Below are 13,990 nucleotides of genomic sequence, written 5' to 3' on the forward strand. Positions count from 1 at the left end.
GACCCTCCCCACGGCCACACACCCCAGCTCTGACCCTCCCCACGGCCACACAGCCCAGCTCTGACCCTCCCCACGGCCATACAGCCCAGCTCTGACCCTCCCCACGGCCACACAGCCCAGCTGACCATCCCCACGGCCACACAGCCCAGCTCTGACCATCCCCACGGCCACACAGCCCAGCTGACCACCCCCATGGCCACACACCCCAGCTCTGACCCTCCCCACGGCCACACAGCCCAGCTGACCCTCCCCACGGCCACACACCCCAGCTCTGACCCTCCCCACGGCCACACAGCCCAGCTCTGACCCTCCCCACGGCCACACAGCCCAGCTCTGACCCTCCCCACGGCCACACACCCCAGCTCTGACCCTCCCCACGGCCACACAGCCCAGTTCTGACCCTCCCCACGGCCACTCAGCCCAGCTGACCATCCCCACAGCCACACACCCCAGCTCTGACTCTCCCCACGGCCACTCAGCCCAGCTCTGACCATCCCCATGGCCACGCAGGGACCTGGGCTCGGGTTGCACACACACACGCACACGCGCACACACCCACGCACACACACACACACACACACACACGCACACATCCTGTCGGCTTCGGCAGGAAAGGGCCACCTGTGGCCAGCGTCAGGGTTTGGTGCACAGTCACCTGCTCTGACGGTTCTCCCCCGGTGTGGTTTGGGGTGTCGGACACAGGCTGCCTGGTCCCTGGGAAGGCAGTTCGTGCTTCCCTGCTGAGTCGGGCCACCAGTGGAGGGCGGGAAGCACAGACAACACAACCCGGGGGCACCCTCACACCTTTGGGTCAGGACGCCCTGCGAACACCGGGGGGCAGGCCCACCCCTGCAGCTCCAGGTGGGCTCAGGTGCCTTCAGGTTCAAGGTGGTCACCATGACGACCGGCTGCCATGCTATGAAGATCCTGAGTCCTCACTGTGTGTGTGTGTGTGTGTATGTGTATATGTGTATGTATGTGTATGTGTGTATCTCTCTGTGTGTATGTTATATGTGTGTATGTGTGTGCATGTATGTGTGTATGTGTGCGCGTGTATGTATATATATGTGTGTCTGCGCATGTGTGTATGCGTATGTGTGTGTATATATGTGTGTGTATGTGTGTGTCTGTGAGTGTGTGAGTGTGTGTGTGTATGTATATATATGTGTGTGTGTGCATGTGTGTGTGTGTGTGTGTGTGTGTGTCAGAGGCTGCTCTCCACCGGCCTTTGAGCCTCCCGGTCTTGTGTGTCCCTCTGCGTTGTGTCTGAAGCCGGGCCTCTGAGAAGCAGGGACGCCATCGCGGAAGGAAGGCTGAGACTCGGCCGCTTCCCGGAGGGGCTGACGAGGAGGGAAACTGCGAGCAATGAGGTCATCGGCCTGTCAATCCGACACGGGACGCGAGGCAGACGGCGGCCGGGGCCTCGGGACCGCGTGCCAAGTCATCTCCTAATTAACCAGCGTCCTTTCAGCTGTCAGGCTCTGGTGAAAATTCACATCTGGGCGCGGGGCGCGGAGGCCGAGCTCCGGGCTGAGGCTGCACACCCGTCTTTACAAACCAGAGACATACCCACCCGCCCGCAGCCCCCCAATGTCTCGCGGGCTCCATGCCAGGGGCGTGCGGGCAGCTGCCCCGAGGCCCGAGGTCCACAGCAGACACAGAGCCAGTGGGCAAGGGCTTCTCCTCAGGACGAGGGCTTCTCATCAGGATGAGGGCTTCTCCTCAGGACGAGGGCTTCTCCTCAGGACCAGGGCTTCTCCTCAGGACCAGGGCTTCTCACCAGGACGAGGGCTTCTCCTCGGGACGAAGGCTTCTCGCCAGGACGAGGGCTTCTCCTCAAACCAGGGCTTCTCCTCAGGATGAGGGCTTCTCGCCAGGACGAGGGCTTCTCTTCAGGATGAGGGCTTCTCGCCAGGACCAGGGCTTCTCCTCAAACCAGGGCTTCTCCTCAGGATGAGGGCTTCTCGCCAGGACGAGGGCTTCTCTTCAGGACGAGGGCTTCTCGCCAGGATGAGAGCTTCTCCTCAGGACGAGGGCTTCTCCTCAGGGCGAGGGCTTCTCGCCAGGACCAGGGCTTCTCTTCAGGACGAGGGCTTCTCGCCAGGACCAGGGCTTCTCCTCAGGACAAGGGCGAGGACAGTGAAGGCCATTCTTTCCCTTTCCCAGCCACAGCCATGCCAGCAGGTGATCACATTCCTCATGACAGCATGCAGGGCGGGATCCCCCAGCGGAGGTTGCATGGGAACCCCAACGTTCACTCCTGGGCACAGGCTGCGGGGGCGCTCCCCTCCCACCCTGCCCGAGGGAAACCGGTCGGTCCGGGCGGAGGAGGCGCCTGCTCTTACCACACTCCCTTTGCTCACTTCCGAAGGGGGAAAGGCCGTTGCTAAACAACCAGAAGCAGCCTCCTCCCGCCGCCACCCCAGGGGGCACCCCACACCAAGGCCGCTGACACTGTGGCTGTTTCTAAAAAGGGGAAGTGAGGGAGGGTCCCTCAGAGGCAGGGATGGACGGATGGATGGACGGACGGACCGCGCCTTCTCCTTCACCCTCCGCTCCCGTTTTACTAAGACAGCATCTTACAGGGAGAGGCTCATGCAGCCCAGCTCCCCATCGAGTCCCAACGGCCTCGGATTCAGAAAACCTTCCACCATGACCCCTCGGCCTTGGCTCTCGGGGTGGGGTCCCCCACAAATCTCTCTGCTGGACCAACCGAGGGCCCTGGGTGCCCCAGTCCTTCTCCCAGCGCTTCCTCCACATCCTGTGAGCAAGGGAGCCTTCTCAGAGCCCTCGCTCAACGTTTGCCGAAGCCATTCGGACCGATCCTGAAGACGGGGGACCGTTTAAGGACGCAGAGTTCGGGGTCCCAGCTCCCACGCCTGCGGAACGGAAACCGTGGGGACGGGGTGTCCGGCTGAAGGCTCGGCAGCAGCTGGGGGCCTGCAGGTGTCAGACACCCCCGGCACACGGCTCAGTTCCTCCGGGGAGCGGGGCGAGGACAGGTGCGTTTTAAAAAATATATATATTTTACTGATTTTTTTACCGAGAGGAGGAGAGAGGAATAGAGTTAGAAACATCGATGAGAGAGAGAGTCATCGATCAGTTGCCTCCTGCACACCCCACACTGGGGATGTGCCCGCAACCAAGGTATACGCCCTTAACCGGAATCGAACCCGGGACCTTTCAGGGACCCTGCAGGGAAAGAGGGGAGCTGGGGGATGCCCCTCCGTTCCGTCAGCCCCTAGGGGAGACCGTCCCGTTAGTGGCCAGATGTCTCCTTCAATGGTCACTTCCAGGATGACACAGAACATTCCTCACGCTCTTTGGAACAAAAGCGGACGCACTCCAAACTCACAGGGGCCCACCGGACTCCGCCGTCTCGGCCACGCCCGGCCGGGCTTCCCCTCTCTGGGAGGGGCCCGGCCCACGGCACACACCACCCTGCGCCGTCCCCGAGCAGCAGACACTTCGTTCAGGCTCCCGGGCCACCGAAACCAACCGGCTCCGACCCTCAGGCGGTAAAGTAACCGATATGTCTCTCAGGGCAGGCGCAGTAAAAACATAATTGCTCCCTAATTTTTACAGGTAACGAGTGACGGGGACAGTCAATATTTGTGTTGTTGCGAGTGGATATGTGTGTGAGAAAGAGAGAGAGAGAGAGAGAAGAGAGAAGAGAAAGACAGACAGAGACAGAGAGAGAGAGAGAGAGAGAGAGAGAGAGAGAGCCCTCGCGCAGTCTTTGGGATGCAAATACCCAAACCCGTCCATCAGGCCGGTTAACAACGCGAACCGCTGACCACAAACGCATGCATTGACTCTGAAGATCTGTGGGGAGCGCGTGTCGTGGATCAGAGAGCACACTGATTAACCCAGCAGAGACCCGAGCCTGTCACTGGCTCAGGGTGCGAGCCTGGGCGGAGAGAGAGTAAGTGGGAGGGGAAGGCCAAAGCCAGACAGAGTCTTGGGGGGAGAAGGGGAGGTTGCGGGGGGGTGGGGTGGGGGGGAGCTGAACGGCCGCTCCCCGTCCGCCTGCAACTCGTTAGGTGTGTGACTCCCTCCCCCACACCGCCAGCGTGCTGACGCCAGGTAATCTCGCCGACACGTCACCACTTCACGTGGCATGAGGTCATCCACTCCCTCCCCCCCGCCCCCCAGGGTCCCACAGACGCCCCGCTCCCTCACACCGGTCCTCACATGGCACAGAGGGAGAGAGGGAGAAGCCGCTCAGGCGGTGGGCTGGGAAGTGAGTTCTCATGTCAGTAACAGGGCTCCTGCCGGCAGGACCCGTGACCACGGGCAGAGCCAGGCGGCCGAGCCATCGAATGAGAAAGAAGCTGCCCGGGTTGTCTGGCTGGTGAGCGCACAGACGGACGCGGCCGAGGCCCCGGTCGGAGCCCGACAGGTGCCCACGCAGGGAGGGCACACGGCCGCCTGGCTACAGAGCGAACCCTGACCCCCGCCCACTGCTCCTCAAATGTGCCCTCCAGCTGGCGAGGGGACAGGACTAGTCAAACATGGTCAGTATGGCAGGTGAGCGGGGAGCCCAGGGGAGCGGAGGTCCAGGGGAGCGGGCCAGTGGAGGTCTGTGTGTTTCAGGGCGAGTTTGCACTTGAGCAGCACACCCTGTTCTCGGACACCAGCGGGACCACAATCATTTGCCATTCCCCCCCAAGAAACCACGACCACCGGCCACATGGACTCCCCCCTCCCCGCTGCAGGGGAACACCCTCTGGGGATTCTATTCAACCGCCTGCCTCTCCTTTCACTGAAGCCACCGCCGGCGCTGGGCACGCCGGCTCTCAGGGAACCATCGTCCGGCCGGTCCTGCCAGTCCGCCCGCCGCCGGCCTGTGCCGCCCACACGCCCACGTTCGGTGGGAATCCCGTGGGCCCTGGGGGGAACCACGTCGCCCGAGGCTGAGTTCGAGCGACTCCAGCGTTCTCCCGCCCGACACGCGAATGCTTCCCGGGGACGATGTGGCTGGAACCTTTTAAGCTGTTCGTGAGCTGACGGTGCTGCCCACCAGGCCAGCCCCGCCCCCTGCTCTCACCGTCTGCACGTCCGTCTCTCAAAGCCCTATGCACTGTCCTCCCCCTGCCACGGATTTGCTGGGAGGCCTGGGGGAAGCACGGGCACAGATCGCCACTCAAGCACCTGGCTCCAGGGAGCTGCTGTCGCGCGGGGCTCCCTTCTCGGACACCAGCTCGAGCACAAGCGCAGAGTCAGGGCCTGTCGCCCCGCAGGCCGGTCCGTCTTAGGACTGCCACGCCCACGGTGGGAACCACCACCAGGTGGACACACACAGGGGCCTCGGCAAACCCACAGGAGCCGGAGAATCGGAGGGAGGGGCTCGGAGCAGGAGGAGAGAGCAGAGAGCCTCTTGGTTCCGCTGCGCCCCCACCCTGCAGCCCGATAGCAATGACCCCCCCCCCCCCCCGGCTCTCACCTGAGCAGGGAGACGCATCCCAGCACCTCCGTGTCTCCACACAAAGGTCCCCGGGGAAGAGGCCATGGAAGGGGCCACGTGACCCCCCGGGGGCGCCGATACGGAGCTCAGAGAAGGTCCGTGTGGATCCGACTCCAGGCGCACCTGCTGCGTTGGCTTTGCCAGGTCGCTAATGGAATTAACCTGCGTAACCGAGAGACTGTCATTAAGCTGGGCGGGGTGGTATCTGCCTATAAATGCCGAGGGCCGAGCGGCCAAGAATAACACTGCCCGGGACCGGGGCCGAGACCTGCAGCAGCCACTGGGGGCAGAGGCGGCTGGAGCCTGGCACCTTCTCACAGACAGCCACACGGGTGGGCACACGCGGGAATATACACACGCACACGTCACGCCCGTGGCTGTTCCCCAGAATCGCGGCTCTGACACCGGGGCACCAGCCGCTTCACGTCACTTCATCGTTCATTAGCATTCCTAAGCGTGGTTATTATTACTTTTCATATTGATGTTTAGTCCTTTTTAAAAAATATATATTTTATTGATTTTTTTTTTTTTTTTTTTTACAGAGAGGAAGGGAGAGGGATAGAGAGCCAGAAACATCGATGAGAGAGAAACATCGACCAGCTGTCTCCTGCACACCCCCTACTGGGGATGTGCCCGCAACCAAGGTACATGCCCTTGACCGGAATCGAACCTGGGACCCTTGAGTCTGCAGGCTGACGCTCTACCCACTGAGCCAAGCCGGTTAGGGTGATGTTTAGTTCTTTTTAAAAATATATGTTTTATTGATTTTTTTTTTTTTACAGGGAGGAAGGGAGAGGGATAGAGAGTTAGAAACATCCATCAGCTGCCTCCTGCACGCCCCTTACTGGGGATGTGCCCGCAACTAAGGTACATGCCCTTGACCGGAATTGAACCTGGGACCCTTCAGTCCACAGGCCGACGCTCTATCCACTGAGCCACACCGGTCAGGGCTGATGTCCAGTTCTGAGTGAGGGACGTGTGTCTCGCATGACTCCCCTCCTGGGAGCCGGGCGGATTTCTGCTGGGGGTCCATCCACATGGGCGCCTCCCGTTCCAATCTGTTCTGGAAACCCACACCCCCCCTCCTGCTGAGCCGGACCCCGCCATCGGGATTCCCACTCCTGGTCTTCACGACAGGCTCACGCTGTTACCGTGGGGACAGAAGCTGTTGTCGTGCTGGAGACGAGTCAGCGTGACGCCCGAGGACCACGCCCGGACCTCCTTACCCCCCACGCCTGAGCGGCACCCTGCGCGGTGGAGTCTATATCCCTCCATCCCGGCCGTGACCCCCGGAGGGCCAACCCCTTGCCTCCTCTTCCCAGGGTGCAGGCAGGAAAGGGGAGGCCGGGGAGGCTGGGTAAACCACCGAGACGCACACAGGAGGTGCTGGAAACGGGATTCAAACTCGGCTCTTGGTGGTGACGCGATGCTGTGAGGACATGAGACACGGCCACGGCACTGCCCCGCCCTCCCCCCCCCCCCCCCGACCCTCAGGCAGACGGACCCAGGGCCTCGGGACACCGGCCCTGCAGGCCCCACGGAACCCTCCCAGCTGCCAGGCACGGGGTGGCTGAGCCTCCACGTCTCTCCCCTGCAACGCACATCGAATAAACCTGGTTCTGAGGATGAAAAAAAAAACCCGTTTGCTTCCGAACTCCCCTAAGAGGCCGGCTGTAATGAATAAGCCCTGGAAACGGCGGCGAGCGAAGAACAACATGAAGCTGCATCCGGGTTTTCCAAGCACAGAACCAGCGCAGTCCATGGTACGATTCCTTCCCTCTCTTCTCCAGGCCCACGGTGCATCCCGACCCCTCCGAATTCCCCCACCGGCGGCTGATCAGAGCGTGCTGCTCCGGGGTCTCCCCCTCCCAGGCTCAGACACCGCCGGTGACATCACACAGTCCTGGGAATTGGACGTATTCGTTAATGACGGGGCCAGCAGAGGGAGCACAAGCCCAGCTGAAACAGCCACGTCTCCGGGTCTCTCCCAAAACAGCGTGATGGCCGGAGGGCGGGACGCACGAAACCCCAGTAGACAGTGTCTTTGATTTTGGGCGATAGCGTTAGGATAAACATACAATACAGGGCATGGCCCTTACCGTCTAAGCACAAATGTGGGCTTCCTGGGTGACCAAGGGGCCGGCAGCTGTGTGTATATGCGTGTGTATGCATGCGTGTGCACACACGTGTGTTTCCCCTGGTATCGGGGCGACACCTCCCGCTGGTGGGATAACGGAGCTCAGAGGGCGAGACCTGCCAGGAGCGAGCCCTCTGCCTCGATCAGGAACAGCACACACATTAGCGAAGCATCTTCACCCACAAATGAACTTAGCGCAGCGGCGTGCGGGGCAGGCAGGGCTGCGGGGAATCGGGTTAAGCTCGCGATCACTCATTGTAATTTGTGTCGGCTGCTCTCAGCGCGAACGCGTCGACAAAGACCAGCCCCGGGTCTCGCCTGGCGGCGCTGGGAGGCGGCTGCACGCGGAAACCCCCTCATGTGTCTCCGCGAAAACAGGTGCCGTTCCGCGGGCCGCGCTACACGTATGTTCTTGTTTCAGCATCTCACGGCCCCCCTCAGCCAGCAGTGTTGGTGAGACACGGAGCCGTCTGATCTTAGGGTAGGCGGGGTGAACTTGGGAGACGCCGTTTCACTGAATAAACACCGGGAAGATCGGGTGAGAGGGTGCCACGGTGTCGGGAGGGAGCCACGCCTGTGCGTGGCCTCCTGCCCCGTTGTCTCCGGGCCGAAGCGGAGATGCAGCCACGAGACCAGGTATCATGCCGAGCGCCCGGCACAGGTTGTCACGTTCAACTTTTCGGCACCTTTGGCATCATGCCTCACGTGTTACGGTGAGAACCAGAGGTGCAGAGGGACGAACACTTCATCCACAGTCGGGCTCGCACCTGGTCTCTTCTGAGCTCAGCGCTCCACGACCCGAATATGCCCCCTTTAGCTGCCTGCTATTCTCTGGCTGCGTCCTGTGGGGACCAGGAGGGGTGCAGAGCCAGCTCCAGAAAGACGCTGTCCCCTCGGCCGGCAGGGACCTGGGACAGGAGGGACCTGGGGCGGCAGGGACCTGGGGCGGCAGTGACCCCAGACAGCAGTGACCACTGGGCAGCAGGGACCTGGGGCGGCAGGGACCTGGGGCGGCAGGGACCTGGGACAGGAGGGACCTGGGGCGGCAGGGACCTGGGGCGGCAGGGACCTGGGGCAGCAGTGACCTGGGGCAGCAGTGACCCCAGACAGCAGTGACCACTGGGCAGCAGGGACCTGGGGCGGCAGGGACCTGGGGCGGCAGTGACCTGGGGCAGCAGGGACCTGGGACAGGAGGGACCTGGGGCTGCAGTGACCTGGGGCGGCAGTGACCTCTGGGCAGCAGTGACCTCTGGGCAGCAGTGACCTGGGGCAGCAGTGACCCCAGACAGCAGTGACCACTGGTCAGCAAGGACCCCGGGCAGCAGGGACCCCGGGCAGCAGTGACCTCTGGGCAGCAGGGACCCCGGGCAGCAGTGACCTCTGGGCAACCGAGGTCCATGCCCTTGACCGGAATCGAACCCGGGACCTTCAGGTCACCAGGCCGATACTCTATCCACTGAGCCACACCGGAGCGGGAAAGGGTGCATTTTTATTTTGTTTTTTTAAATTTTTTAAAATCTGGAATCTGGACTCTCCTCCGCTGGGTGGGGGACGGACACCCAGGCTGAGTGTTAATTCCGAGGCCGAGATGCACGCCCTCCCCAGCAGAGAGCACAGGCTCACGGGCTGGGGGGCTGGGGGGTCCGGCACGTACCAGGCTCACTGGGGACCCGGTGAGGGATGGGCGAGTCTCCGTGTTTCCGTGCAGCCTTCCCGGTTTCTACGGAAACCCCCCGAACGGCCTGGGACTGAGGACACAGGAGGACACGCGGCTGGTCTGCGGGTCACGGCCGGCGGCGGCTGGGGCCTCACGGTTATTGCTGCGCGCGACCGGCGTTTAGTGCCTGAGAAACGACCTCCTTCTACAATCTCTTGTCCCCATAAAACGAGGCGCTCGGAGCAGCCCCCAAATCTCCCCCCGAGGAGCCGTCGGCTTTGGAAATGCGGCCGTTTTCCTGCCACGGGGACCGAGGGGTCTCTGTGCCCGTCACCTGACCCACCGAATGTCACCCTGGGGCAAGGATTGTGGACGCTCTGGGACGCGCCCCCCAACACGACGGCCCCAACATGAAACTCCGAGGCAGCCTGCCTGTGCCTGGCTGCCGGCCGGCTAATTGCGCTCTGCCGGCGGCCGCCTGTCAGGCCGGGCGGGGACGGGGCGCGCTCGGCCGCAGCGGGAGGCGGCCGTAATTGGCAGCTCCGTCTGCCCTCCTGGAGGGCAGTTCTCCGCGGAGAAAACACAGTGTTAACGCGATTTTACAAATCTGACACACGGCATCCTGTCTGAAACGGCCCGCCTGGCGCCTCTCCCCGACCCCCCCCCCCCTCCAGCACTCACCCCCGGGGAGGACCTGGGAGAGAGAGGTGAGAGCGGGGAACGGGCCAGGAGCTCTCTGAGGGGCAGTAAGTCTGTGATCACATCACAGGAGGGAAGACACTGGGGGGGAGGAGGGGTGTCCCAGGGAGTGAAGAGAACAGACCCTCACCCAGAACCCGGCTTCGCGAGTGACACCTGATCACGCCCAGGCCATCATGGGAGGGAGGGTGCCGACCCCTGGGGGTCCCGGATGGGGCTGGTCCCCAGACACCGAGGACCTAGGACTGCGGGCCCCACGCACAGACACTCCCGAATCAGTGGTCGGGACGGTGACATTGCTTTGATGTGAATCCTAGAACGTCATCACAGCATCATTCTTGTTTAAGACCAGGCACCCCCAGCCTGGCCAGTGTGGCTCAGTGGCTGAGTGTCCATCTAGGAACTAAGAGGTCACGGTTCAATTCCCATTCAGGGCATGTGCCTGGGTTGTGGGCCTGATCCCCAGTGTGGGGCGTGCAGGAGGCAGCGGGTCCTTGATTCTCTCATCATTGATGTTTCTCTCTCTCTCCCTTCCTCTCCCTACCCCTGTGAAATCAATAAAAATATTTTTTAACAATAAATAAAATAAAATCAAGACACCTCCAGCGAGGTCTTTGGATTCTGAGTTAACCAACAAAGGAAGGGAAGAAGGACTATGACTCTCACCTGCAGGACACAGGGGCTGCTGGCTCCGAGTGTAAGACAATAACCTTTGTTATTGCGTTAAGGGCCCCGTCTCTCTCCTCAGCCCCCAAAACAGCCAATTAAAACAGACCATCGGTGATGGTGACCAGGCAAACCTGTGGGGAAGTCTGCGGACCCCTGAGGCCCCGCCGGCTCACAGCCCGTCTCCGGAGCGGGGAAAGGCAGACCCTGCTTCCCAGGGCTCGGTCCCCAGAAGCGGCACCATGGCCCCAGGACGGACAACAAGGCGGTGTCCCGCACACTCTGCCTCCACCCGACTGCCTAAGGGATGGAACAGCCCTCCTCCAACCTCTGTGCTGCAAACAGGATCCCGGGGCTAAGCTGGGACCCGGAGGCAGCGTCCTGGATCCCACCCTGGCCCTGCCCCGGCCAGCTGCACCCACGCCGGCTGGTCACGCGCTCTGAGCCTCAGTTTCTGCAGCTGTGAAATGGGAGGACGGACGCTCCTCTCCCAGGAGCTGCTGTGGGAACCGGGTGAGGGAGGAGAGCTTCTCCGCTGAGGCTCAGGCCCGACTCCTGCTGTCAGGATTCTGCCTGCAGGTCCCAGGGACCTCGAGCCCCCCCGCTGCGCTCGGCAGGCATGCTCTCGGGGTGCTGTTGTGATTTGGCGGGCTCTGAGTGGCATCGGGGGTGCTGTGTGCCCTCCGCCTGCCTTTTACCAGCAACACGACCCCGGAGACGGGAATTCATCAAACGCTTATTGACTGCAGCTACAGCGTGGATTTTTTTTTTTCTTTTCCTTTCATAACATTAGAAAATATTGCTCCTGATTTAAATCGTTTTCTCTGCAGGATGGAAACAAAAAGCCAAGTGCTATTGAAGGCGCCCGTTTTCTGACGGGATGCATGGGTCCGAGGGGAGCCCTTAGGGAAACGCCCGGGGGCTGGAGGCAGCTTCCTGGGCTCGCCGTGCTGGCGTCCTGCCCGCGGGGCGGCCGTGGCTTTGTCCGGGGGAGGGGACCTCTCTGCCTGCTGCACTTGGAGTCAGGCATACACCCCACCCCAGCGGAGACAACCGAAGCACCAAGTGGGCCCGAGTGCCGTCTCACTGCGGTGGGCACAGAGGGAAGGCGGCGGTGAGACAAGGCGATGCCATGAGACGTCAGAGGGCTGCGTCCACTGGCCACGCAACGCCAAGATCATGGGGCGACCACCCAAAACTGGGGAGGCAGGGGGGGCGGTCACCCCAGCTCAGAGGGACCACGTGATCCCTGATCTCCAGCCCACAGAACTCTGAGACAGTAAATTCTATTTTTATTTATTTTTTAAACATATATTTTATTGATTTTTTTTACAGAGAGGAAGGGAGAGAGATACAGAGTTAGAAACATCAATCAGCTGCCTCTTGCACGCCCCCTACTGGGGATGTGCCTGCAACCAAGGTACACGCCCTTGACAGGAATCGGACCCGGGACCTTTCAGTGGCAGGCCGACGCTCTATCCACTGAGCCACACTGGGTTCGGCTGGGTATTTCTTTTAATCCATTCACCCTGACCTCGCTGCTCCAGGCCACTGTCACCCGCCCATTCCCTCACCCGGAGCTCCGTGACCTTCCCCCGGCCCTGACACAGGGGCCAGAGGCCGTGCAAACATCGTCGGGAAGATGAGTAAATGCAATAACTGGATTACGGCCGCCCCGAAGCCCCATTCGTCAAGCCGGGACCCGTGCTTGTCTCCCGGAGGCCCCTGTTTTCCACGGCCAGGCACCGGGAGCCGTAATCCACTTAGGAATGATTAAACTGGAATTTGTAACACTTCCCATTATTAAACCTTCCATCTTCATTACGGCCACGTAACGACGGCATCGCGGCCGAGGAAGGCGGATTACGGGTCACTGCGCCGCTCCCTCCGGAAGCTGGGGTCCGGGTACCGGGTCAGGGCACACGGTGAGCCTCGGGCCTGTGGCTCAGGCAGGGCTGGCGTGCCCGCAGGGACTCGGAACCGCTGTCGCTTCAGAGCGAGGTGTGGGGTGAGACTCGGCCTTTCCTGCGTTCCTGCCCGCTATGTGGCTGGAGGTGAGGGAGTGGGTGGGAGCTTGGACCCTGGCACAGTCTGAGCCAACCTGGAGGGGGCACCGGATGGGCCTCTGACCTGGAGGCAGGTTCCAAGTCTAATCACGTCCTTGCAGGAATTGGAGTGGGGCGGGGCCAGGGCGGAGCCAGGGCGGGGAGCAGTGAGGGTCGAGCAGGGGGCTGGCTGGTCCCTCCCCCGCCCCATCCCGCAGAGAAGTCCCTTCCCCCCGTGTGCCCTGGTCCCCTTTCTCTCGGAGAGGAAACCCCTTTTGCAGAGACCTTTCCTCACGTACAGGCATAACCCACGTGCAGGTTCTCCGCAAACCCTGCCCTCGGTCATCTCCGGCCTGGCAGGGACACAGGCCAGGGCTCCGGCCTCTCCTGCTGACAATCCCAGCGTTCTCACTGAGCGCCGCCAAGAAAGAGGGAGGAGATCTCGGAGGCGGAGGGGTGTCCTGGCAAAGGGAGAACACTGGGCCTTGGAGACATACCGATAGGGAAGCAGACGGTGGTGATGGCAATGACCACAACTCCCCATGGGCGACCCCACGCCCAGGGCTCCGAGGAGACAGGGGCCTCCCATTGCTTCTGTTTTAATTCAAAAGGCCCCTCATGGCACCCTGGGAAGCCCCCAGAGAGCTGGCGGCTGGCCCGTCCTCCCCAGCCTCACAGACGCACGCACGCTGCCAGCACGAAGGAGCCCCAAGCGGCGGCCTGGGAACGGCTTCCGCTCCGTCTGCTAACCGAGGCCCGAAACCTGTGTGCCACGTTCTCCTCCTGCAAACGGAGATGAATGATCCCGCGCCTGGCAGCCGGTTCCAGACCCACAGGGCTCCCCCCACAAACCCATCTTATTCGGTTGCATAAAACTCATCTCATCAAACCAACCTCTCCCAGCTGTAAATTAAAAAATAAACATTCTGGAGAAAATGTCAGATGCGGGCCCGGGAGAGAGCAAGGCCACGGAATCCATTTACGGGAGATTGTGGCGGGCCCGGGTCCGGAGGATTGGTGACTGAATTTCAATTCCCTGCCTCCCGCCGGGGCGGGGTGACCCGAGCCCTCCGCCAGGGGCTGCTCCGGCCGGCGGCCAGTCTTTCCCGCAGGGACCTCCTCTGGGTCCAGCAGCTTCCCACCCCCCCATGGCCGTCTCTCCCCCGAAGATCTGTTCTGAGACACCACCACACCCCCCCCTCCATGGAAGCCCGAGACCCAGAGCCATCGAACCCTGCACCCGTTGCCTCTATCACACACACCTATACAGTCTAGCTTATCCATTGGCACCGAGAGCTATTGCAAGAACTGATCCCACC

At 61.8% G+C, this 13,990-nt stretch overlaps 1 protein-coding gene across 3 annotated transcripts in view; it reads right to left on the bottom strand.

Annotated features, from left to right (window-relative positions):
* The window catches only part of PDZRN3 (PDZ domain containing ring finger 3), an 84,642-nt gene that overhangs the window by 22,973 nt on the left and 47,679 nt on the right, over positions 1–13,990 (bottom strand). The window contains exon 1 of one of the 3 annotated variants that reach the window (XM_045579505.1): positions 5,447–5,479. The exons of the other annotated variants lie outside the window; for them this stretch is intronic. Coding sequence (XP_045435461.1) covers positions 5,447–5,464 — 18 coding nt within the window. The 5' untranslated portion in view covers positions 5,465–5,479. Of the gene's footprint in view, positions 1–5,446; positions 5,480–13,990 lie in introns of those variants that run through there. 3 annotated transcript variants of the gene reach the window in all.

Source organism: Pipistrellus kuhlii, unplaced genomic scaffold (genome assembly GCF_014108245.1).
Source record: "Pipistrellus kuhlii isolate mPipKuh1 unplaced genomic scaffold, mPipKuh1.p scaffold_m20_p_11, whole genome shotgun sequence".
Lineage (NCBI taxonomy): Eukaryota > Metazoa > Chordata > Mammalia > Chiroptera > Vespertilionidae > Pipistrellus > Pipistrellus kuhlii.